Raw genomic sequence first — 26,965 nt, forward strand, 5'->3', positions numbered from 1 at the left:
TAGTCGCTTGTGGATTGATTGTGCTCTGTTGCTGTAGCTTGCTACATTTCTCTGGGGTAGCTTTGGTGCAGAGAAGCTTCATTTAATGCAGAGTGACTGGTAGCTTAGCTCACTACACTTTCCAAGTAGCTTGTCCAAAACGTCTACATGCAAAATAGTTTTATTAAAAAATGGTTTATGTTGAAAACATAATAAGACAGGGTCATTTCATCCATTCAGTCTGAAATCATGTTAATATTAGTCAATTTCTGTTTGGAGTAGGGAACTTTGTTTTCTGTTTTGCCCTAGCCAATCAGTTGCAAGTGACATGTATGTCAACATAGAAGCTTCAGGAACGTTTTGTAGGAGCAGAACAATTACGAAGAAATGTGCTGATTTAAGTTTCCGTACACTGGCTTACTTCAACAACCTGTTCAGCTGCCTCAATCTCATCCACACCTGTCACCAGTTTTATGGGCTGTTTTCTGATGCGCTTGGATTGGGCTAGGAAGCTAGCTACCTGAAGGAAGATGACATCTTAAATCTTAAACCCGCCCGCAGAGCTCTGATTTGTCAATTGCTATTTGTTAATTGCTAATTGGAGAGAGAGAGAGAGAGAGAGAGAGAAGAGAGAGAGAGAGAAAAGAGAGAGAGAGAAGAGAGATTATTAAATAAATCAACATGCTAGAAGTTAAATCCACTGATCAGAATGGTAATTAAAATATTGCCACACATTAAACAAACTGGGCAACCATCTACAGCCTTATCAGCCCCATACACAGTGTCAGAAACCTGAACTATGGCTCTGAAACACTGCACTGTGTATTTGTTGTAGTAAACATGTTTTATCTGTGGCTCCACTGTGTTGAAAAGTAACACTAATGTATCTTGTCCCAAACTGGACAGATTTGTGTGACCCACCCTTTTTAAAAGCACATGACTCTCAGCGACGATGACAATGAAACTGATATTCACCGCCCCCGTCACCGGGGTGGACCGACAAACAAAGACGCAGCCAAAACCGTGTTTGTAATATCGTGCAGCTCAACTTTCTCACTGTGGACATTTCAAATCGTTCCTTGTTTGTCCATTGATGTGGCAGCGTCCGCCATTTCAAGGTGTCGTAGACAATCACTCCGCCTGCCTTAACTTAATGTCTGCCTGAAAACACACACACACACACACACACACACAAACACGCAAGCATACCTTGGTCTTCCCGTTGAGACCGCTGTGTGTTATCATTCTGTACAGTATATTTATGTTGTGAAGTGAATATCTACTGCAAGATGAAGACACATTTCAACACAAAAAAAGTTCTCCGCTTTATGTTGAGGTCAAATCGCTACTGTTGTGGAGTTGATTCTCTTGATATTGCCTTTGTTTTTGCTCTTAGTTCACTTCTTATTTTCTTGTGAGATGACAGTCTGTCCCGTCTTAAACTAAAGTGTTTTTCTCCCAAAAGTGAAAGTGACCAACACCTTTTGTTTTCTTTAAATATATTTTATTGTAATAGCATCAAACCAATAAAATTCAGTGAAGCAAAGCTCCTTTTGTGTTTCGACTATTATTGCATAGCATTTCTCAGTTGTGCACAAATGATACAGAGCTTGTATATACAAGATTCAGTCCGGCAGTCCTAGTGTGGCTGTTTTCTGTTAGCCTTGTCTAACTTATAACAATCTAGAAAAAATACTCACATCACTTATATTCCAAAACATTAGACATGGGTTTTAGAAAGTCACCAGTCCATGTCTCAAAAACAGACAGAAATCTTACTGCAATGTTTGTAATTTTATTCTCACATTTTGAGAAATAAACAGTCATGTCAAAAAAAAGTAAGTACACCCCAGGATAGTTTCTATGAAGACCACATCTACCACGTGTTATTATAATGAAACTTGCGTTATTATGGATGCATCAATATGCATTTCACTGTACTGAACACATACAATGATAGCTTACTAAACTGCACAGACTATTAAAGCATACTGTGAGTCCTTGCTGCAGCTGAGACGAGGTGTGGGGTGCTGAGATGTGTGTTAGTCATAATGGGTAAGCCCCATCAGTCAACCTCTAGTTTCTAACTTCTCAAGAGCAATCTATATGGAAGTTACAATACATTCAAAGTCACATCTTTAACGGTTCATAACTATAGATACCATGCATCAGACATCATTATGTGTGTTTATGTGTGTAATTAAATTTATGATTTATGAATGCCCCCATAACACACTACGGATGTGGTCTTCATAGAAAGTGTTGACTTCAACAATCAACAAATGTAGACATCGAGATATTTCGTCTTAAACAACGTTGATAGATAAAGGTAATATATGTAAAAGTGACCTTTTATCACCCTGTTTACAATTTGAATAAACAGAATTGCTACTTTCCTTTGTGGAAAAAGTAAGTACACCCACACATGTCATTCCTTCAGATGGAAGGATTTAAAATCAGGTGCACCAGATCATCAGGGTCAACTGTGGCTCAAGAGGTAGAGCGGTCGTCCACTTATCAAAAGGTCGGTGGTTCAATCCCCTAGCCTTGGCAGTCGACATGTCGATGGCTTGGGCAATCCCACACACAAGTGCGAGTGTGTGAATGGGTGAATGCAGGCCTGTGTTGTAAAGCGCTTTGAGTGGTTGGCAGACTAGAGAAGCACTATATAAATACAGTCTATTTACCATCAGGTGCAAATGCTTTGTTATAGATCATCGTTATAGTAAACTGGAAGATTCTGTCCTATTTAAATCTCAGACATCTAGGCTGGTTAGCTCTTTGTTTTTGATGCTAGTGCTATGAAATGTTGGAATCCAAAAAGCCCTCTGAGGACCTATAAGAAAAAGGTTGTAGAGAAGTAAAAGTCTGGGAAGGGCTTTACGAAAAAGTCTACTTTATTGGAACTACATCATTCCGATCATATACAAATGGAGAAGATTTCAAACTACTGCCAACTTGTCCAGGCCAGGCTGCCCCGGTAAATTTAGCACAAGATCTGACTGTAGGATACTCGCTGTAGTCTCTGAGAAGCCCAAAGTGTCATGGCACGAGCTACAGGGAGCCGTTGCTACTGTTGTTGTTTAAGAGTCTGCTATAAGAAAGAGACTGCACAAATTTGACCTGTATGGCAGGTGTGCATGGAGAAAACCTTTGCTGTCTGCAAAGAATTTCAAGGCGAGACTAAAGTTTGCCAATGATTATAAATGACGACGATTTCTGGAACAACGCTCTCTGGACAGATGAGTCAAAGATAGTTTGAGTTGTTTGGCCAAAACACCAATGTTTACATGAAGTTGTCTCTGCCACAGGGGGCGCTACTCCTTACTGAAGCCAGTGGTATGCTTGCTGGTATGTAAGATGAAAGTATCTCTGCTTCTGTTAAATAATGATTGCATAATCAAATTATCATTGTTTTTTGTCCAATTTCAAACCTTTATCACCTTTATCTATAGATAAAGAAGATCTAACATTAAAAGGTCAGCATACTGTAATATGTCAAGAAGAAACACGACTGTACATGCTCATATTTTAAGGAGAGATTACATGTCATGGTCGAACAAAGTCTTCAGAGGCAAACTGATTTCTTTCCCCAACATCCATGTACAAAAACATCTAAATGTAGCTCATGCTGGAGAACAAACCAAAACCACACAGACTGGACACATTTTAGACCGGAGCAGACCACTGGAATTCAGCCGCTAACAGGATTGTGATTCTTATTTGAAGATATAGAGCTACTACAAGGTGATTCCTGGCAGGTCAGGCAACCGACAGACACAGACCTCTGCACACATTCAGCATGTTCTAGCAGTTTGAGCCGTTAGCTTACAGTGCACCGTGCTGTAGGAAAGATAGGAGAAGTTAAATGGCCTCTTGCATCAATACAGAAGAGGGAGAAACCAGACATCTCTGCAGTTTCTGAAGCCAACGGTAGTTTGAGAGTAGAGTCACGAGTTACCGAACAAAAGGCAAAAGAACATGTGCCTCCTGTTTCTCTGGGATGCTAATGTTTCACACTCGCGGCATCGGACTGCTGTCTGCTGGTGTTTTCCAGCTGCTGTTGAGCTGCAGTGGTCCAGTCTTAATTAACGCTTTATGCATCAAACTTGGTGGTCCATGCTGAAAATGTTTGGTAAAAATAAGACAACATGTCCTGAACCCCAATATAGTCCCATTTTGGGGGCCACAGGCCTTTGTTCTTGTTCTTGATGCATGAGGACAGATGAATGAGAATGAAGCCCAGAATCCATATCAGTCACACATATGGGCTGACGAGCTCATTCTTAGTATGTGTAATTTTACAGAAATTAAAGGGATGGAAACTGTTGCTTTCCAAATTTCATAGCAACCACAAGTAAGAGAACTGTGTTTCTCTAAATGTGGGAAAGACAGTTAGACAAACACAGCTGATAGCTGTGCACGCATTGGTTAGTCAGAAATATTTTAAGTAAAAGAAAAAGAATAAAATCACTGAGTGATTTTAAAAGTGTTGCAAAAAAAAAAAAAAATTAAGCTAACCATGCAAATGCAGTTCTTTAGTTTTATTCACTGTTTTCGGTAGTTTAGATACCTGCTGTTGTGGTTTCTGCCCCCCCCCCCCCCCATAATGGGGGTGAACAGAATTTCATTTGTGCTGAAAACAACAGCAATCTGTCCCTCCAAATACAAGGTCCTGACTATGCAGAATAATTCAGAGCAACAGCTGTCTACAGTTTTCATGGAAGTATCTCCACTTGACTGTATAAGCTCCTAATAAACACTGTTCACAGTGAGGTCTGTGGAGGAACCACGAACTGTCTTCAGCTTCCAAAGCAAAGACGGTCATCTGTGCCTTGAAGAGGTCCGGGGATAAACAGCTTTAACGGTGAACCCCACGATCCAAAATTCATTACTTCACTAATCTATTTGTTCCAAAGCGGAGGACCTCGAGTGTAGCTGTCGGAGTCAGCTACTTTGCCATAAAAAACACAAGCCATGAAGTTGAGAGAACGTTGATCTGATCTGAGAACAGAACAGTGACAGTGTGAGAGAAGAGGGAGCTCTCGTCTTCATCCTTCCTTCATGCTTATTATTTCTTTCACTCTCTCCATCTCAACAGTGTGTGTGTGTGTGCGTGTATCATGGCTGGGCACTTCTTCACATGGCATCTGTATGTGTGTTTCTTGCAGCCGAGTATCAGGATCCACTCCATTTGCAGTTCAACAACCTGCGGCGAAATGAAGTGAGAGGCATTAGCTACGACTCGCAGCTCAAGCTGATGTTTAATGTTTTTGCATTACAGCAAGTGTGTTTGTGTACAAAGGAGAAGACAAGAAAGAAGGGAAATGAAAGGCAGAGTGAGAGAGAGCAGGTGTTGGAGTGGTTAATGGCTGATAGCATGAATAGCCACCACTGTTCATTCCTGATTAAGGGAATGAACTTGTCCTTTGTCTCGGCAGTCAACAATGAAAACCCAGCAGCACTCAAACACCCTCCATCAGGCCTTCTTCACATACGGCTAAACATTTAATGAATCTATGACATACTTCCTTTCCCCTACTGCTGGGCAATTTAGAGCCATTGAGAGTGACTTAACCCTGTGGAAATATGGGGACCATCTGTTGTGTCTGCCTGCACATTCAAATCAACAAAAGACACTGGGGCAGTTTTCACACAGTCCTAATGCTGTCCACTGTGCAGGTAAATAGAGACAATCTAGGAAAAATAAAACCCCTCGCTCTGTCTCCTCCAGTCACTTCTTTGTCGCGCATGTGAATCTTCCTTACGTCTCTTGTGTTATTGGTGGCTGTGCTCTGACCCATGCACACGTCTATCCACAAGGGTTTTAGGAAGCTCATGCTGTATACAAGTCATTCATAGATGATGTTTTCTGCTAACACTTAACATAGACTGACAGAAATATTAGTCATTTCATTCAGCCAACTGAAATGAGGAATTTCAATCAGAATAAATGCAAATACATATTTTTCTTTTTGATCTCAAGGCTGCTTGAAAATACTCCATATGTAGTGTGATTTAAACCAGACAAATTGAAAGCAGGTTCAGCTCAGCGCATTCCTGACATGGGAAACCATGAAGGAACACAGGACACACGTGGATGCTGATACTCACAGGTGGCGAAAATGCCTTTTCATTTTCATTTCATTTCTTAATACGTTGGTGATGGAATTAACCGAACTTCACTTGAGAAAGTCTGAATGAATCTAATGATGGATGCATTTGCCGTCAAAGCTCTATTTCCCATGAGCAGTGAGAGATCAGTGCAGCCCTGTCAATCCATCCTCACCACAGGGTCAGACGCCTACGACAGTATGGAGCAGCCATCATATGACCCAGGCCCAGGGTTCAGGATTCATACTTGAAGAACAGTAAAAAAAAGTCTTCAAAGCACTCAAAGCATGTGACTTGCTAGGATTTAATAAGACAGAGAGGTTGATTCCTTTCATTGCAAATCCAAGTCACACCATTAATCTTAGCCCTGTGTGTTTGATTGAAAGCCTGAAAAGCGGAGCTACCGTGTAGTCGTTACGATTCAGCTACTTTCATACATCTGTCCTGCCTCCAGATGGGTTACAGGACTGCTGCCTCGACAGTTCTCACAATCTGCAGGATGACAGGAAGTGAGGGAGAGAGAGAGACGCAGCAACCCTGACCAGATTTGAGCCGGGGAGTGTGTACTTCAGGGTCCTCAGTAACACCTGAGCTTTTTGAAGTGAACCAGAAAAACAAAAACTTAGATGTGAAAGCACCCAGTGCAGGTGGTTTTCCTCAAAACTTATAGATTCTCATAGACTTTCTGGACTGTGTCATGATCTTGGCTGACTTGTGGTGAGAGCCAGCATAAGTTACCAGTATTAGTAGTACTAGTCTTGACCCAGGCTGGGACCAGGGTATGGCACCTTACTCATTATGGCATGCAGCCGCTGACATGCTGTATTTGTAATAGCTGTCCTGTTCTTCATTTCTTCAGTAGGTCTAAAGTGATGAAGATGTTTGAAAGAACACTACTGCGGGTCCGACTCAATCACCGCCAGTTTCAGTAGACCAGAATCCTGCTGGACTATGACTCAGTCACACTGCTGTACTATTAACCTTCTGTGCTACTGTGTCTGCATTATGGGCCACTCAGTTCACACGCTTTGTTTTTGCTGTTAAAAGTGTAACAACTGCATTTTGTGCTGCTAACACTGCTTTATGCGCAACCAAGACACTCTACCCAACATCCACCTCCATTTCCTCAAGAGCAGTTTGTTGTATTTAAGTACTGCATCTTCTTCTTGTCTAAATACATTTATGTTACTATTCTATACCATGTGACTTCTTTAGTTTCTCTGTGTGGCATCAAAAGTTATCTTAATTTGAACTAATACCAACTCTTAAATGAGTCAAGAACAGTATCGAGTGATGTAGAGTTATACCTGATGGCTTGAATCCAGTCAGCTGCACCACCTGTTTTTATTGAAAAGACATACACAATAACCAATCATACTATAACAGTGTGATATATGTATTTTCCATAGTGCATTGATTGAACATCATGTTACTTACTTGGTTTCCTGATGCAGGTTTTAAAGAGAAACTCACAAAGCTCTCCTTTCTGAAGCTTTCTGAAAGACAATAACACGCCCATTTGTATTTAAAGTTTGCATTTCTCTTTCAGGACCAACACATTTGTTTTTACGCAAGGCCAAAACATGTCAGACAAAGACATGCAAGCAACACAAAGCACAATACAAAAAAGCTTTATGAAACACACAGAGCAACAAAACTGCAAACAATATGACTGACAGTAGGACATTACGAGAATTCTCAGTATGAAGTCTTTTGGTTCCCTCTGTATGCAGATCCCCTTCATTTGCCCTTTTATTTCTAAACAATTAATGTCATTTAATCATGACCTTGTGTCTGCAGGACAGATTGCTGCTGCTGATGAAGTGAAAAGGTCTCATCTGCAACCTGATCCGCAGGCTGGTCTTATCCTTACACATCATTCACTTGTTTCAGGTACAGTGCAGTGAAGCTGCAGGAGTGAGTCTCATTCACAGCATGGGCTGGACACGTCACTAACTTTGACATAGAAAATAAATACAAAGTGACATCAGCAAAGACATCATTGACCCTCGGCGACCCATAATATGGAGGATAGATACTAAAATTGTACTCTTTCTAGTACCACCCTCAGCACAAACTTCTAGAAAGGGTTAGTTAGTTTAGAGCCTTAACTAACCCTAGTAAAAAAAAAAAAAGAAGCAAGAAATAAATGAATTTTGACTCTTACTGCTTTGTACATAGTTTAAATGTTATACTTTGAAGTACGACACACTGAGTACCATTAGTCATCCTATCTATGCAGCACATTGTTTGTGTTCATAGTTATTCTGTGCTGACACAAAGTGAACAGAAAGGTAATAAACATAGCCTGATCCGATGCCATGTGTTGAGCAGTAAAGCTGTTTACAATCACTCATAGCCATTCATTTCTAACATTTTTTAGGACAGTATTGACCCAGTCTCACACCAAAATGCATAATAGATATGTTGATCTAAAACTATTGGCATCACAAAACAGCTCTAAAATTGTGATTTTTTTTTCCTTCTATTCTTTTCTTTCTTTTCTCTTCTTTGTGTTACGTGATTGTCTGAGTTGTTATGTCATGTACCTGTTTGATGATGATTTCAAGAAAGAACTAGACAATTTCGGTGCCGCAGAAATTTTGACAGTGGCACGAGGGGGCTGCTGGTGTTATCTATACCACTGTTTCTCAAGCCTGGTCCTGGAGTACCACTGCCCTGCATGTTTTAGATCAGGCATCTCAAACCGGTTCCATAAAGGGCCGCGTGGCTGCAGGTTTTCATTCCAACCCAGGAGGAGCACATCAGGCCAACCAATCAACATCAAGGGATCACTTAGTTATCAGCTGAAGACTGAGATCAGCTGATTAATTGATTCCAGCCTGGTGTGCTCCTCCTTGGTTGGAATGAAAACTTGCAGCCACGCGGCCCTTTATGGAACCGGTTTGAGATGCCTGTTTTAGATGTATCCCTGCTCCAGCACACCTGATTCAAATGAATGGCTCGTTATCAGGCCTCAGCAGAGCCCAGTAACGAGCTGAGCATTTGAATCAGGTGTGCTGGAGCACACCTTACATGGAGCAGCAGAGCAGGGCAGCTGGTGCAAGATCCCTCTTTATTTAAATTTGGTGGGGCTAACCCTTTAAAATTGAAATCAGACGTGAGAAGAGACGTTTGTCTACAAAAGGATCCAAAAATTATGTGTCTCCTATTCACCGTTTGGAGTTTATGGCAATTAAAAAAAAAAAAAATCAGGCGATTTCTCACTGCCTCTCGCACTCTAGCTGATGATATTCTGAGCATTTTTTGAGAAACTTTATGGTCTTCAGATGGTCAGGGATCAAAAACCATAAGAGATATCAAAAAGCTGACAAAATTATCTACGTCTTAAAGTTTGGATGAAGTCTCTAGGAGAAAGTATGGCGAGGCAGCGGGAACTTGAAAAAGCTATGCTTGAGCCACTCCGCTCTATAGCTCAAAGAGCTATAGCTCGTGCATTGCCTCGTGCCAGTAGCTGCGTTTCCATTGCCCCTAGAAATGCACAAATCCTAAATATCGCAATAAAAAACGGTAATGGAACCCCCAAAATTTCGAAAATCCACTGAAATATCGCAAAAACATTTTCACACTCTCATGAGGTGCTTTTTCAGACGTGTCGATATTTAGGTGTATCGCAAAAGTGTAATGGAAACACTTTTTTCGCATTTACACGTCTCCAAGGTCAGCGGACTCCCCTTTATCTATAGATAAGTCCGTATTTTGTTGTATTTTGTTGTGTATTTTGTATGTTTTCTGGATCTCAATAAGTAGCAGACAAAAACACTACAGCTGTTCCAGCTGTCATGCTGGCTGATCTGTTAAAGACAATCGGACAGCTGTGATCTCATCCTGTGCGCACTTTGCAAAATCTGTTTTCATTAATAGTGAGATGAACTTATGATGAGTGTGTGCACCTCAGCTATGTGGGAGACACACGTGCACGCCGTTAAATTTAATATTTACACATAATTACTGATAGAAAATATGTTCAAAGGACAATTCAGTAATTCACAGTCCTGTATTCTGCTGCTTCTCCGCCGGCGCGAGCTGACGCTGTCAGAGCGAGCCTCACGTAATAACAAAGTGACAAAGAATAAGCCAATAAAATCAGTGATCACTCTAAGTTAACAGATCATTTCTTTATTTCATCTTCAGCATTTGTGCATTAGAGTATGCGCAATCCGACAAGGCCAGGAGCATGCATGTGCTTTTTAATTATAAGGCTTTGTGTTAAATTTTACCGACGCACAGCACGCACACACATCTCGCGGGACGTCCGAGAACTTACGAGAATTTGGGCTGGTTCGCAAAACACTGTTCAATGGAAACACCTGCAAGTCGCATTCGAACTTTCAGAAATATTGCTTTTATTTTGTGAACAACTGTAATGGAAACACAGCTACCGATGAAGATATTTGAGCAGCATCAAAGTCCGAGCAGTTGCTGGAGTGTCTCTGTGATTAAGTGCTTCCAGCAGACTAGGTGTGTTGCTGTCCAGTGTCTAATCTTGCTAATTTAACAATATGATAGGCTAATATTATGCCTGTCAGGCTTCATTATTTCTCCTTTGATTCTGAGAAATAAAGCTGTTTTTGTGAATTTTGGATATTGGAAGGCTAAATTACCCATGATTCTCAGCCACTGTTGCTATGGAGACAAATAAAGTCAACTTTGCCTTTCCTGTTACAAAACTGTCATTTATTAAGTTTAGTTTAATTAATTTATTTGATGTTGATTGATGATGGAGACATCACAGATTTTGATATGAGACTGTCTGATAAGAAGCCTGGATGACCACTGAGGACACTGATTGTGGAATCTTACAGGTACCTGGGTGTTCACCTGAATAATAAAGTGGACGGGACTGACAATACAAATGCACGATATAAGAAAGAGAGCAGACTGAGGAAACTCAGGTCTTTCGGAGTGCAGTCTGTGGGGGCACCAGCCATCCTCTGTGGAGTGGTCTGCTGGGGCAGCGGCATCTTGTCTGCTGTTAGGAAGAGACTGAACAGATGGGTTAAGAAGGTCAGCTCTGTCTCAGGATGCCCCCTTGAAATGGTGGAGGTAGTAGGAGGAAGGAGGATGATGGCTAAGCTATCATCCCTGATCCCATGCAGGACAGTCTGACAGCACTGGGCAGCTCCTTCAGTGACAGGCTGCTTCACCCGCAGTGTGTGAAGGAGAGATACTGCAGCTCCTTCAGACTTTACAATCAGCACTGCTCCCAGCAGACCACACACACACAACTGACAAATCCACTGAGCTGCAATATCACTGTATGCTAAACTGTGCAGTATTTCCTATGTGCAACAATGTGAATTCAGCCTGTTTTTATTATCTTGAGTCTTATTTTGTTTTTTACTGATGCTTCTGACTATTCCACTATCCCCTTTGCTACTCTAGTACTGCAGAATTCCTCACTGTGGGATTAAGAAAACGATTATCTTATGTTATCTGATAAATGTGCACGTGTTTGTCTGTACAAAATATCTCCCATAGCCCCATCAAATAATACTTGAATAACGACCATGTTGCACACAGCACAGCACACAGCACATATCAATCCCAGGCTATGCAGCCTACCATTCTTGATGACCAATGATGTGGAGGTGGAGCTGAGGGGTCCAGAGGTCTCACTGGTCTCAGGGCTGGAGGGGGTTGGAGGACTGCAACCCCAGGAGGTAATTGGTGTCCTCTGGGAGGGTAGGAAGCTGGTTGGCTGAGAACAGTTCTGAAAATAAATCACAACCCAATAACAAGTGCTGCAAGTGTCACAAAAAGATAAACATGTGTAAAGAAGGAATTTATTTTCTGTACCAAACCAGACCTCATCATTGCTGTGCACTTTTTACTCACTTACAGTGAAAGATAAGGCCTTCCTCTTTTCTTTGATCCTCTTTATGGCATTCCTCACCTAAATGAGAAGCAGTGTTAACACCCACTGGTTTGTCCAAAAGGCGGGCAGCCTCACATACCGTATAAAGATACATTCAGAGATTCTGCTGCGGTGCTGACAGCGGACTGAGTGCCTCCTTACCTCACTGTTGTAAACAGCATACACGAGGAAGATATACAGGCCCTGTTGAGAGGAGCAAGACACATTAGGAAAACATGTGAAAGGTGGAAAGTGGAGGAGAATAAACTGCATTCATTCAACTTTTACCGACAGTATTTTCATCAAGTCCATTTAGCACCACTCTGCCGTCTCTGTCAAACGCTGCTTTTCTCTTAACCAACAAAGAGAGCCCACATATTGCAAAATAGCTCTTCATGCTCTCGACCTGTGTGTTTTTCTACTCCCTTTTGGCACAAGCTTCAGCTGGATTCAGCAGGCTGTGACTGAACTGAATTCAAACTGGATCTCTATTGTCTTACTTTTGCAAGGAGAATCTGTGCCAGAAGTGTAATATGGAAAAGGTGTTGAGATTCTCTGAGAACCTCCCGTATGTTCTGTGATGTATTGATGAAGTGGTGATACGACAAAAGTGTGATCCCATCAGCAGGCAGAAGTGTTTGTAGGTGTTCCCACAGCCACACTCCAAGGCAGCGTGAAAAGCCTTGACATCTCAAAGAAGACATCGTGGAGAATGGGAGATGTAATAACCTTTAATACTTCATATAGTACATAACCGTGCATGTTTTCAGAAAGTCTCTCCTGGTAGCCACTCAACTTACTCTATTGTAAGCATGAAAAGTGACAGAAATAGTTGCGTAACCAATTAAAAAAGAGAGTTTTTGAGAGAAGCTGTAGCCCTGCTCACTTTCTCACTAGGCCTAATTGTCGGCTTGTCACTTTCAGAGTTACTCAGCCCCCCAGTTCTGACAAAGGAAGTGTTTGAGATAAGGCATTCAAAGGTTGTCGGACCATTGGAAGAGTACTTCTGCTAAAATATAGCAGTGACTTTAGTTGCCATATCTGTTGAGGAAAACCCTTTTGTGGTGTGGAACTGACATCAAGAGTCACTTTGACTTTGTAGTATCAAACTCAACAAGTCTTGCAAACCTTTCACAACAACCCATCTGAGCATTTTACGATCTAGCTCCATTATCTTTAGGATAACATAATTTATCAGTGCCTTCCAGAACAAAAATAGATTCATGGAGCATTTTCTGATCTGTCACCTAACTAAAAGTGCTTTGTTAAGAAGAGAGGAAGAAGTCAACTTCCTCCCTAAGACGTTTTGTGTCACTATGACATCATGCTAATTCCACCTCTGCCTCTAAGGGAGAAGAGCGGTTATTCACAACAGGAAAACACGAACACACTTTAGGTCATTGCAAGTGTTTGACCAACATCTGATGGTGTAGTTTTTCTACAGGCTTATCAAACTCATCCAAAAATGTACACACTGAATATAAAGCTACACATAGATTACAATGTATACAATGAGGATATGAAAAAATAAGAGGGGAGTTGCTGATTGGGTAAAGCAGGAGATGAGCTGATTGGTTCTCGCTGCTGTTGTCAAGAGCCCTCACCGAGTCTGCTATTTTGGAGAAGATGCATACAGTATATGCACGAGCGACTGAGTTTACATACAAACATGTGATTAAGGCATTGATGTGAGTAAGGTGGAGCCCAGGTAGGCATAGTGTTCTGATTACGTATGGGTGATCGTGTTTCTCATCAGAATAACCATAATCACAGTCAGATATGTCAGATACATTAATTTAACTATGATTGCAACTGAGTTTTCAATGTTTCATTATTGAGAAATGCTCTCTAGGCACAGACAAACATATAATCTATGTCTAAGAAATCAGAAGTACTAGCACCACAGAAATGTAGTGGAAGTTTTGGTTTAACATCAGATGGACTGGAGGGTGCAGGGAGGGAGAGCTAGCAGGGCAAAACTCCAGTTTCGCCCTGCTACTTTACTTTTATAGACTGTTGGAGCAGCCCGGTATTTATTTATTTATTTTTTGCTAAGAAGAAGAACAGGGGCTGGCCCAGCATCACCCTCCTACCTACACAAGGAAGAACTCCTACTGTACCGTTATCTTCCCTCAGCTGGACACTGGCAGTAAATCTAAATTAACTAGCAGCTCTCTGGGGGTCACCCAGGGGCTAGCTCATTTTGATTAATTAAAGACCAGGGAATAACACAGAGGGGTGAGTGGAGTAAGAGAGAACAAGGAGAGAGAGAGATGTCCAGAATGGACGGGGCAGTTTATGGAGAAAGGTTGAAGTTAGGGAGCAGTGTCTGAGAGAGGAAGTAACTGCTGTGTTATCAGGGGAAGAGAGCTGGGGGTAGATGTGGCATGACCTGTCATTCAAAAGCCTGACTGCCCTCTCCCACACACACAAACACACACGAACATGCACCCACACGCACACACAAGCACACATGAACACACACACTCATACACTTGGCATTAAATAATGAAAACTAATGTCCTTTTCCCTAAAATTGGATATTTTACCCATTGACCTTTCCTCTAACGCCAAATCATGTCACCAAAACTTCCACTTCCATTAAATAAATGAATAAAATATAAACTGCAGATTGCAATGAAATGTGAACACTCCCTTTAAGACGAAACATTATTTCCTCCTGTGCTACCCACACAGTAGGACAAGATACCTGCAGCCATGAGAGAAGCCCATGGAATTACTACATGATACTGACTCAGAAAAAAGACATTTTACCACCACAACTAGTGAGGATCTAAAAAATCATAACAATTGTTCTGTATGTCTGTTCCATCTACCACTGTATATAGAATATGTGAGGTAATACCTGGCTGTGGCTAAAAAATAAAGCTGTTTGTGTAAAGGTAACTCAAAATGTGTCATCCTGGACTGAAGGCCTGAACTGCGAACTGCAGCCCAGCTCTCTCACACTTTGGTCATTGTGAATCCCACCGTTGACCTGAGGGTGGTGCAGACATGATACATGGAGAACTTCAGAGCTTCACCCCATCGGTCTTAACACACAGAGGGGAGATTATCAAGCTCAGACTAGTCAAACTAAACGTCCAGACATACCTGTTCTCTGATCACATCTGACTGCAGCCATTATAATGTCAGGTTAAACTTTGGCTGTACTGTTTGCTTAAACTGAGCTTGAAAAAAAATTACTGAACTCCTCAGAAACCGAATGAGTACAAATTAACATTTCTCATTTATTTCTGAGATTCTAAAACATTATATTAAAGGATTTTGAATTGTACTTGAATTGTTTTGTTTAGTTGTGCCCAGGCCTTCCTTGAACGGGGTCTTGATCTCTATGAGACTATCTATATCTATCAAAAAAGGATTCAAAAAACACTAAATTAAGCAAAATGCTACATTACCTCACATACTTCGTGTGGCAGTGACATGGCAAATTTGTTAGTATACATGCAAACATTAGCTTTCATTGGGACTTGTGTTTGTGTCTTCTTGGTGAAGGCCAATATTCACTCTCAGCTCAGTACTTAGTCTTAGCTTAACTTTTGTCTTTTGTCTCCACCAACTCCTGAGGGAAATGTCTGAGTCTCCACTTCGTTCATTATCTGACCCCTAACTTTGTGTGTGCGCTGTTTGCTGCTGAGCAGGTCGTGTGCAGTGGGTCCGTAGAGCTTTTGCACTGAAAGCAGCTGCCTGCTGTGAGAGTGGTGAGGGTGAACCAAAACAGTGAATGTAGATAAACGAGCTGAAACTCGCTATGGTGCTCCCTAAAGCCCAGGGGAGCTGAAGATTGCATGACTTGCAGTTATGTACCCTGTTGACAACTTGATATTGCATGATGGTCTTTTTTTGTGTACACCTGTTTGGTCAGGTCTATTAACCCCTAACACCATTTTTCAGTGTGAGACTTGGACATGAATATGAGACAAAGTTTGCAGAGATTCCCTGTCTCTGTTTACCTGGAAGGCATTGAGAGCGATGAAGATGTAGGCAACTACTACAGAGAGATGAACCAGCAATCCACACAGCCAGGTCAGACCCAGCACCGGCAGCAGGATCAGAACTGGACGGGTCACAGCCCTGCCAACATGCACAAAATGCTCATACATGAGTATTGAATGCATATACAGGATGTGCATGAATTACATACACATACTCAGGTGCAGGAGAGTGAGGTCTAACACACTGCTGAAACAGAACTTCACAGTGTTGTGGTGCTAATTTGATTCCTCAGTACTCCGTGTACCTTGTCTTTGTCAACCATTTTAGAAAACACGAGTATAGACTGAAGGAGCCAGCAGCTTTTTTCTCCTCAAATATTTCCTCCTTGAATCCTCATCAAGCATCACTAAACAGCTATAGATTTTACCGCCTACCACAGTCATACTCCTGTTCCTTTGCAATCATCCTTTCAATGATACTGGTGCTTATGCGGCCAATAACCATTTCATGGGGCAAGGCGGAAAAGGTTGCCTTTGTTCAACCACTATTGTTGTCACACGGCTGCACCTGGGTAGAGATTGAGTTTTCAGACTACACTGTGTCTGCAAGGACAAAGCCGGCACCCACTTCCCTCGCTTCCCTTTTATTTTTGAAAGTCGTTTTCCCTCTAATTTCCTGAATTCACGTAACACTCTAGAACTGGCACAGACATCTACTTTCAGCCAGTTTGTGAGAGAATGAAGAGACCCAGGGAGAGGGGGAATGGAGCCGTAGCATTCACATCAGGCTAAGACAAATGTGCAAAATGAAAATCTGGACGAAAGAGAGCTGCTGAATGTTGGGTTGAAGGACTTTTCACCTGAATAAGAAAAAAGAACCAAGTCTCTCCTCAGCCATAAGATATTAGTAATACCTTCTAATTCTAATGTAGTGACTCATGAAAAATTGCACATTAGTACTCAAAATAATGATAATAATAATAACACCCTTGGTCTAGGTTGACTATATATGTTGTTTGCCTCACGTCTCTGTCCATTGTGACTCTAATAAAGAGACAGAGGTGTTGAAATGCTAGCCTGTTTGCACACTGTGAATTGAGTACTCTTGTCCCTTTTGTCTTCCGGGTGTTTGCTGTCCCAAGATGAGAAGCACCTTCATTCAGCAGTGGCTTAGCGAGCACCTGTGGTTATGTTGCTTGCATACATAACCATACTGTAGCAGAATTACTAGAAATGATTGTACTATCACCCTGTAACCAATAGCAACATAAACAGAGCTGACACAATGAAAAGGCAAATTGTGTTAGCTGCTCAGCCTCTGAATGGCAATCATACAGTGTGAATGCAAAGTTGAAAGTGGTTGAAAGGGATTTTGTAATAACAGAGCAAATGTGTCTCTTTTCTACAAGTTGGCTCAATTTAAAAAGGTAAGTCTGGCGATATTCTATAGTTTCCTTGATATCAAGAAATCCCATGAAAAGACCCAAACTAACAATGAATGGATCCATCAATTTTTGTCTTTTATTGTGTGTTTCCAAAGCATTTATACATCTCAATCCCACTTACACCAAATGTGGATTAATCCCTTGCTGAATATAGTACCCACCAAATGCACAATTGACAAAAAACAGCAGTGGTCAGCTGTTTGAGGTTTTAAATTACTGAGCCTTTTCTAAAGATCAGAATATATATTTATGACGCATATTCAAAGATGTGCGGCTGAAGCAGGAATGAATGGGTTTGAGGCCGAGTGCCACTGAAAGGGTAGGGTGGTCAGAAAATCAGACTAATACATGGTCCAGTGTACATGTTGCATGCAAAGTCAAGCTAATGCACTGTTAGTCATTTCACAGGATTTGTAATAATAAACAAAACATGGCCAGATTTATCCTTTAACATGATTAGAAATCATAAAAGTAGCAGCACTTCTGTAAGATTTGGTTCAATCACAGAACTAAGAATGGGATCCTTGGCCAGTCAGACTTATGTTTTCAAGGCCCAACAAAGATGAAGGACATACACGTGTTCCAGAAAGGCCTTTACCCAGCCGTGATTAGGTTTGGTCAGTGAACAGCAGAAACTTTACAGTTGCCATACTCTCACATGTCATGTTTTAAATGTGTTTTACATATATGCACACACACGTGCACAAACAAACACACACACACACAAGCAAACACATGCACACACACATGCACACACGCAGACACACACGCACGCACACACATTGAGTTTTGTTTGGACCAGGTGTTAAGCTGATAAGCCCTTACAACTCCCACAGGAGACTCCCGAGCCTAAACTCCCAATCTCTCACACTGTCTCTATTGACTATGGCTGGCTCGACCAAAAAGGAAACGTGTGAGAGAGCATGAGAGTGTGAGAGAGGGAGAGTGAGTGCACAAGAGAAGAAGACTTCTGAAAGAAAGCACGCAAAAAGCAGGGAGAGAGAGAGAGTGACAGAGAGAGATAGACATGCCATTGTATCTCACCAGGTGAGGTCAAAGGTCTGCATCTTTGATGCTGAGCTTGGACTGAGCATCTTAGCACGGCGGCGAGCGCTGGAAACTGTCACCATGACAACCCGACACAGCACAACTGCATTGACCTGCAGGCAGAGGACAACAGCATCAACACGAGACGTGCCTCTGCAGATCCACTCTGACTCGAGCTCTCATGTAGAGGGGGGAGAGTTTACCCTCCTCCTCAGGCTGCAGGAAATCACATCACAGTAAACAGGACTCAGCTGATGGATGTTATGTCATTTTTCATTACTCCTTGACAAACAGAACATAGAGAAAAAAATGCTTCATCTAGAAGCATGCTAACCATGATCTTCTATCTTATTTGGGATTGTGGGGAGTGTTTGGGCTAACTCAAGGATTATGTCACTCATCTTAGTCTCTCTACTGAAATACAATGCGTACATCCTTAAGGCCTTACAAAGAAATGTCTTTCCTTCATATAAATCCACTCTTTTGAATTATTAGGAACTTGTATTGTTTACATCTATGTTTGGCAAGCTGGCAGTTTTTTCATCACCGCATTTTGCTAGTGGGTGTGACTGCCCGATCTGGTGTGTCCTTGTCTAAATGTCAGGGGGATGTGGACAGTGGTGAGGGTGATGGGACAGTTCACTGGAAAATTTCCCTTATTTTCGAATCCCATTGTTGACAGGTATGGAATAGACACTGAGATGGTGACATCTTACATGTACCTGGGTGTTCACCTGAATAATAAAGTGGATGGGACCGACAATACAAATGCACGATATAAGAAAGGCCAGAGCAGACCGAGGAGACTCATGTCCCACGCCATGCAGGACACTCAGCACTGGGCTGCTGTAACACTGCAAACTACCCCACTGTGGGATTAATAAAAGATTATTCTTGTCTTATCTTATCTTAGACACACGCACACACAGATGCACACGCACACAAATGGAGTATGATTACGTACCGCCAAGACAAATATAACAGGTCCCACAAAGGCCCAGATCGTGTAAGTCTTCACATTGAGCCAGCAGTGATCATCTGCCTTGTACTCGTCCACTGATACTCCCAAAGTCACACCAACTATTAGAACAGGTAGTCCTGAAAAAAACAGTTTGATAAAAGAAAATGAACCGGGTTAGTGCCGTGGCAACAGAAGAAGCAGCATGTTTAAGAACATATTAGAGGAACATTGACAGCTGCAGAGACTATTTAGTCTGCTCTGTTCTCATTGGGTCTGTTTAGTCTGAAGGGGAACATTCAGCATCTGCATGAAGAGCTGAATACCGAGTGTTTGTGTGTTTATTCACACACTGCTCATTATGTGACATAACACACAGACATGGACAGTAGCAGCTGCAGGATGCTTTCTTTAAACTGGGTTAAGGTTGCAGAATAGGATGACATAACATCACATCACATCACATCACATCCAACACATCACATCCATCACATCACATCACATCACATCACATCACATCACATCACATCACATCACATCCATCACATCACATCACATCACATCACATCACATCACATCACATCACATCACATAATGTTTGTGCAAGTGTACAACACAAATTAACATCAGGAAGTCATCATCAGATTGGACGAAGTCTAAAAGACTGAACTCCCAGTAGCAGTCTCTGTGCTTACCTGTCATCCTGTGCAGTTTTTAGTTTTTCAAGTTTGAACTTTTTAAGTCTCAGCACTTACTGAAATTTTTATTTTCTAAATCAACATCTGCACTTGGACATTGGACAACATTCAACCACAGTTAGTTTTCTTAAGCACAATTTGTCTCTAACAGAGATTTGATTTTTTTTTTCCAAATTCCTGAAGTGTCCCTCACCACTGAATTGAATTTGTTATGATGTCATGCCAATGTGATGGTGATATGTTAGTCCAAAGCCAGTATTACCAGTGTTGTTCATATCTTTTCTTTACACGTTTGGTTTCACTCTGGTCTTTGCGTCACTGCCTTTCAGTCTAAACTGTGCTTACTGGCTTTGGACTAACATATCACCATCACATTGGCATGACATCATAACAAATTCAATTCAGTTTAATTCAGTTTTATTAATATGGCGCCAAATCACAACCGAAGCTGTCTCAGGACACTTTCTATATAGAGCAGGTACAGACCAACTCTTCTTTAACAAAAAACCCATTAAGTTAATTTAAACACAAGATACTTGTGCTCAAAAAGAGGATTCATTCTCAGTGAAGAACCTTGGAGCCCTAATCTGCCTCTATACCTGCCAAAGAGCAAAAAATCCCATCTATTATGACCATCTGCCACCTGGCTAACAGCACCTTAATGACAGGTTGCCATTGCAAATAAGAAATTGTTGTTGCAGTGTTGCCAAGTAAAATAACGGTTAGATAGAGATTTGGGACAGATACAGGAAATCTTTCCTGCCACATGCCATTACACTGTACAATAACTGCTGAAGATAATAATAATAATACAATACTTCTTACCACTACTGTTTGCTTTTGATATTTTATTATTCTGTATATAATTTTTTACTGCTCGCTATTTCGATATTTTATTATATATAGTTTGTTCACTTAATTTTCACTACCATTTGCATTTGATATTCCTTTTGTGCAATACTTTTTACTACTGTTTACTATTTGGCTATTTTATTATTTTGTTATGTATATAATCTTTTTACTGCTCGCTATGTTTATATTTTATTATGTATAGTTTGTTCTTTATAGTCTTATTTTCACTTATTTCACTGTGTGTAATGCTGCTGATGCTGATAAATACAGTCTATCTATCTATCTATCTATCTATCTATCTATAAAAAGAAAATCCCAGTACCAATATTTGATTTAATTCTGACCTAGTTTCAGTTTCTTGGCTTATGTACCAACATGATGGGCAGGATGTTGTGACGCCTTCACCTAATGCATCACCCATTGAAACTGTTTAGAAAGGGAAGGCACGCTAAAAAAATGGCCAGTGATTGGATGATCTGTCTCTCATGTCCTAACAACCAATCAGATGAATGGACTACATGAGTGAAACTCTTCCCAAATCTGGATGAGAGAAGAGGGAAACCACTTTTTCCACTGAGAAAAGCCTTCAGTGCTGTTCTTCACCCTTCTTTCACTGAAGAAATACTCTCCAGTTCTGACACAGCTGATGCTATAGTAGCAGAACTGTGGCGCTGTTGGACATCTAAACCGAGTCGTTTAGATGTTTAGCTGTTTCTCAGAGGGTGCTGATTGGTCCAAATGACTGCGGTCTGGCCTCAAGCACATAACTTGAAGGCAAGATGGATTCCAAAGTTGCATGATCTTGTGAGCTCACAAATCCAGCTGCCTCACAAAGAGGCCCGAAGGTAGCAACATGTAATAAAAGGTTATCAGACATGTCAAAAATATGACTAAATACTTCAAGAAGATAAATCGTGCACAGCCCGTGTTTTAAATGATTAGTAATTCATAAGTAATTATTTATATAATAGCTATATATTAAAAAAAAATTTGGTCATATTTTCCATTTTTGGAAAGACTGAGATTTACATGATGTGAACCAAATCATCTATTAGTATTATTGAGCCACAGCAGCCGCATGAGCCTGCCTGCCCGTGCCCCCCTGCACATGTGTGTCCCCACATGAACTCTCCTTATCATCTGCCCGAGGCCAGCAACATGCCCCATTCCTCCAGCAGCTGAACCTGAAAAGTAAATTCCTCTCTCAGTAGACTTTACAAGTCATCAGGGATGGCTAAACACACATTAACTGTAAACGAGAACACTTGGTGAGATTATTGCTTCGTCCTTCAAGTAAATTGTGTTGCAACAGTTTAGAGGCAGAATCATATAACACTTTTCTCCTCTTTTTGTTCTACATTCTACTCCAAAGTCCTCCTCTGTGCTTATTGTTGTTCTTAATCCTGATCTGACAAACAGCTACCTTGCGAAGATTATGACTTGCTTTTATGTTTTTATCTAAATTCTGCATAAACAGTAAGAGCAGCTAAGTTGGTGTGTTAGCGTTAGTGTATGATGTTAAACCAAACAAACAGTGTGACAGCAACATTTGTTACCCTGCATAAAGACACAGTCATAAAAATGAGATGCAGTTTTATTCCGCTGTCTATAACATGCCTCTTCAATAGATTTAATGATTTTAGCTGCTTTGATGACGTCATCATGCCTGACAATGTAAAAGCATGGCTTAAGATGGAAAATGTGCTTTTTTCCTTTGATTTCACCACTCTGTTAACTGCTATATTGTGATAATGACATACATTTTAATATACTGTAAGATGATAGGAAGAAAAAGCTATATTTCATTAAGTAAAATCTAAACCAGCAATCCTTACTACAAGCAACCAGATCAAACATCAAACTCCAACTGGAAAGGTCACTGAAGGGAGACGGGACTTTACCCCAGCCAATCATGTAGTAGAGCTTCATCCTGCGGTCCTCACTGATGTTGACGGACACAACTTTGCTCCAGAGCAGCAGGCCCTCCACCAGCATCCACGAGAAGGAGGCCATGAAGAAGAGGTGGAGTAGTGCAGTCACCACAAAGCACGCTGCCTGCAGGATTAAAAACACTGACATTGGGCTGGGCCATAGTGTTAACTGCGTTCCTTGGTTAAAAGGGATTTTCCTATTCTTTGAGTGCGTACTTCATCAGTGGAAAAAAAAGTCCTGAGAAATCTGAACCACACACACGTGAGACCAACGGTAGGTTTAATGACGATCTTGATATTTAGACTGAAATGAAAAAATCTGAGATGTGGTGTGGAACTTGCAGTAATACTGAGGACTACACTCGTTAAGACTGGTGAAGATAAGCAGTTGGTGGCACCAATTCTCCAGTCAGAAAACCATTACAGCATTGCAGAAGAAGAGGGTGCAGCAAGGCGATGTGATTAAAAGAGCACCAGACTGTGATAGCCACCGTCGGTCTAATGGTGTGGGTCAAAAAATCTCACATTCCTCCTTTTGAAACATATCCATATTATATCTACGTTTTGGAGATAACTTGGGCAAGTATTAGTTAAATGACCTGTCCTGGCCTGAAGGTGGCGCTAGAGGATATGTCATAGAGTCACCAGATTAGCATTAGACAACATGCTCAAATTAGAGTCTTCAAAGTCCTCTGGGTGGCTGTCGCCGTCTGTCCACTGGCTGGTTGGGAACTGATGCAGAGAAAATAGCGACACAGTGGGACCTTCAGAAAACCAGAAAATCTATTTTCTCAGTCAGCTTCTTACTGTGTGTGTGTGTGTGATGGATTCGCACACAAACACACCTTCCTGCAGAAGTGGAATAGTTCTGGTTATTTAACATGTATGTTTTCATGTATTTCATCTAAATGTCTCAAATGATAGCTAAGACTTTATGTGTTCAACTTTTAATAAATAAAAACTACTGTGTGGATGATTTTTTTTCCCCAACTTATTTTGATTTTTGTTTATTTAGACACTGATATTTAATGTTAAAGAAGAAAACTTCAACCTGCTGTTAAGTGCTGGGCAGGTAGTGAACAGCAGGTTGGTGGGCTGAGCAGTGAGACTGAGCTAAAACACTACAGTACAGAGTCGTGAGAATGCCTGAACCTGAATCAAAGTTGCCATTCGATATGCAATAGTGATGCTGCTGATTTGTGACACCAGTGGGTGTCGTAGTCGTGTATGAAAGTAGTGTATCATAACCCTCAAGTTATGTCTTGTGACTGTATTGTGCTGTGTCCTCTGAGGTTATGGTGGCCAGAGGAATTTAAGCATCTTTTTTATGTTGTGGAGAATGTAGAAATAAATAAATAATGTATTTGGTGAAAATTCTACCTCCTGTAACACAGTTCAGATTCCCACATATGTAATATATGAATATGTGGAGTCTCACCTCATTGGCAGAAGCCCAGTCACTGCACATCAACAGCAGCTCAGCCATGCCCAGAGCAACAATCAGGTTCTTATGGACAGTGGTACGGTCTGATTTAGGGACACTACATACATGCACAAACATACACACACACACACACACACACACACACACACACACACACATACCCGTGCATTCAAATGTACACAGCATGAAATATTTGAGTGAAGATCTCACAGTAGTTCTCAGGATTTTAAAAAATGTTTCACTATGGTGCTGTTGACATATCTACAGAGCACAATGTTCTGGGTTTTTTTTCATTTATTGATGTGAATCTGGCAGGGTTTTATGAAATGCTTTTCACCCAGTGCGCTTTACAGAGTGCACTCTGTGACGTTTGTGACTCACCCCACAGCGATGAAGAGGATGAAGGTGAAGAGGAGGCCACACAGAGACACTCCACAGCCGATGAACGTCAGCACCTGCAGAGCTTTTTCGTTCTCCGGGCTCCTCTGACACACACACACACACACACACAGAGCATAAGCTGTAAATAGCAGCACATACTGTAGATTAAAGCCTACACAAAATACACAGCGATAATTGGAGAGAGGAATGTTACCTGGGCTTCGTACACTTGGAGAAGCAACGCAAAATTGGTGGTGTGGTTACAGTAGCACTCTGTGTATCCATATTGTTTGGACACCGCCTCACAACCTTTGGTATTCCACCACCCACCAGCCTCCGGACTAGTCAGATACAAACGACACATACTTACATATCTACATACACACAGGAATGGCAGGAATGAAAATATTCTCCGCTCTAAAAGTTTTGCAGCGTTTATCACATTTTTTTTTTAATGAAACATGTAAGATAACTGTTGCGTTGCAGAGGAATGTGAGATCTCCAAATTGCCCACACTTTGAGTTCACTGGTACTTACGTGAGCTCAAAATCCCAGAAGGCACACACTGGATCATACACAGTTCCAGTGGGATTCTGTAAGAAATACAGAATATATAATGAATCATCATATTTAAACATTTAAACAGGAAAACATGGTGAAGATGTACTGTAAATGGAGTTTCAAAAAGGGCAGAGAGAGGGTAGAGAGATCGTGCTAACCTGTACTCTGTGCTGGAGCTGAAAGCGAACTGCTGTGCTCACCAGCTGGTCGTCTCCCAGCACTGTGGTGGATATGACAGAAGAGCCCAGGACGGTGCCCAAATACCTGGTCATCAACACAAATTCATACATTATGACTGAGGATGCAAAGAGCAACTGGAAATGGAAGAATATACAGAATATGTTTTCATCTTTATGTGGACACTTTATGTTTCAGTTGAAGTGGGGAGGTGGCTTTACAGGTAGCATGTTAGCTGTAACAGTTTCACAACCGAGAAGCTCGCTTTCTACAGCGCAACCTGAATTCACCACCCACCACCAGTCAGGTGCTAATAATCAGCTGCTAATAAAAAAAGCATCAACATCAATAACATTAAATATTTTAATTTGTTACTGAAATCACTTTGATTATTCAGCTTTAAGCCTGTGTTGTGGGTTGATAACTTTATTCTAAATTAAATGCCACAAAAACAGACACCATGAATGGCAGAGGATCTTTTTCCTATTGTTTGTTGTGCAGTTATTTAGAAGCTAGCTAAAAGTTAATTGAGCATTCAATCAGTAAAAATACCATCAATTTGGATTTAACAAAGGGAAAAACTGTTAGCTCATCAGCAGGACTCACTGGCACAGCTAAATGAAATGGACTCATCGGTGCCTGTAAGTTATTACAACCCATATTTATCCAATATAAATATAACCTATTAACCTATTATAACCAGAGGTGGTGACCTCTAGTGGCTGTAATAGTAATTTTGGGAGTAAATGAGGAAGTCAGGTGACCTAGTAGAAAGTGCAGGGAGGTCAACATATTGAGAAGATGGGATGAATAAATGGGCCAGGCCAAACACTTTGTCTCAGGATACCACTGCTTGAGACCTTTTCAATCCCATCCATGACCTTCCCCTAAATGGAACCAAGTGGTTTTGTTCCCTAAATATATCATAGCAGTTTTGGTGCATAAATCCAAGCAAACTGCGATTTTTCCATGTTGACCACGTGGCAATGAAGGTCTGGCACTCCCCATTTTGGGAGTCATTGGCATTCATTCATTCATTTAGGTATGAGGACATGTTGGCTTTATCTGTGATGACAATCGGTGTTAGGTGGATTAAAGTCAATGCAGTCATGTGGCATGTGCAAACCTGGGGGGACAAAAGGGTAGTAACTGTTATTTTGGATATATATATATATATATATATATATATATGGAATATTTATTCAGCTGCCTTTGAGCCAACAAGTCTTCAGCCGATTGTACCACAATATCTGGCGTAAAAACATGCTAAACTGTGGCAGGTTGATGATAAAAAAATAAAAAAAACATTCATCTCCAGCACCACTTATGCTTGTATGTTACCTCTGCCTGCCATCAGTAACGGTAGGAACCATGGTGATGTTCTCCTCAGGATTGAAAAGAGGCCGCAGAGAGCTGTACCACGTGTTGATCAACGTGAGCTTATGGAAGCCTGCACAGTCAACACAGCAGCAAGATGAGGCTTCAGCTTGCATCAGACAGCCAAATAAAACAGTTCTAAGAGAAATGTAGTTCATTTAGGA

The 26,965-nt window shown here is 41.2% G+C and overlaps 1 protein-coding gene across 1 annotated transcript in view; it reads right to left on the bottom strand.

Annotated features, from left to right (window-relative positions):
• Positions 1-6,514: 6,514 nt before the first annotated feature.
• adgrd2 (adhesion G protein-coupled receptor D2) overlaps positions 6,515-26,965 on the bottom strand; it is a 29,724-nt gene continuing 9,273 nt past the window's right edge. The window contains exons 10-25 of the mRNA XM_041936357.1: positions 26,766-26,874; positions 25,406-25,511; positions 25,224-25,279; positions 24,901-25,027; positions 24,687-24,790; positions 24,300-24,402; positions 22,832-22,985; positions 19,387-19,520; positions 18,420-18,535; positions 15,949-16,069; positions 12,134-12,175; positions 11,957-12,010; positions 11,680-11,827; positions 7,531-7,589; positions 7,401-7,431; positions 6,515-6,585 (exon numbers count right to left, since the gene is read on the bottom strand). Coding sequence (XP_041792291.1) covers positions 6,515-6,585; positions 7,401-7,431; positions 7,531-7,589; positions 11,680-11,827; positions 11,957-12,010; positions 12,134-12,175; positions 15,949-16,069; positions 18,420-18,535; positions 19,387-19,520; positions 22,832-22,985; positions 24,300-24,402; positions 24,687-24,790; positions 24,901-25,027; positions 25,224-25,279; positions 25,406-25,511; positions 26,766-26,874 — 1,535 coding nt within the window. The remainder of the gene's footprint in view (positions 6,586-7,400; positions 7,432-7,530; positions 7,590-11,679; positions 11,828-11,956; positions 12,011-12,133; positions 12,176-15,948; positions 16,070-18,419; positions 18,536-19,386; positions 19,521-22,831; positions 22,986-24,299; positions 24,403-24,686; positions 24,791-24,900; positions 25,028-25,223; positions 25,280-25,405; positions 25,512-26,765; positions 26,875-26,965) is intronic.

The sequence above is a fragment of the Chelmon rostratus genome, chromosome 5 (genome assembly GCF_017976325.1).
Source record: "Chelmon rostratus isolate fCheRos1 chromosome 5, fCheRos1.pri, whole genome shotgun sequence".
Lineage (NCBI taxonomy): Eukaryota > Metazoa > Chordata > Actinopteri > Chaetodontiformes > Chaetodontidae > Chelmon > Chelmon rostratus.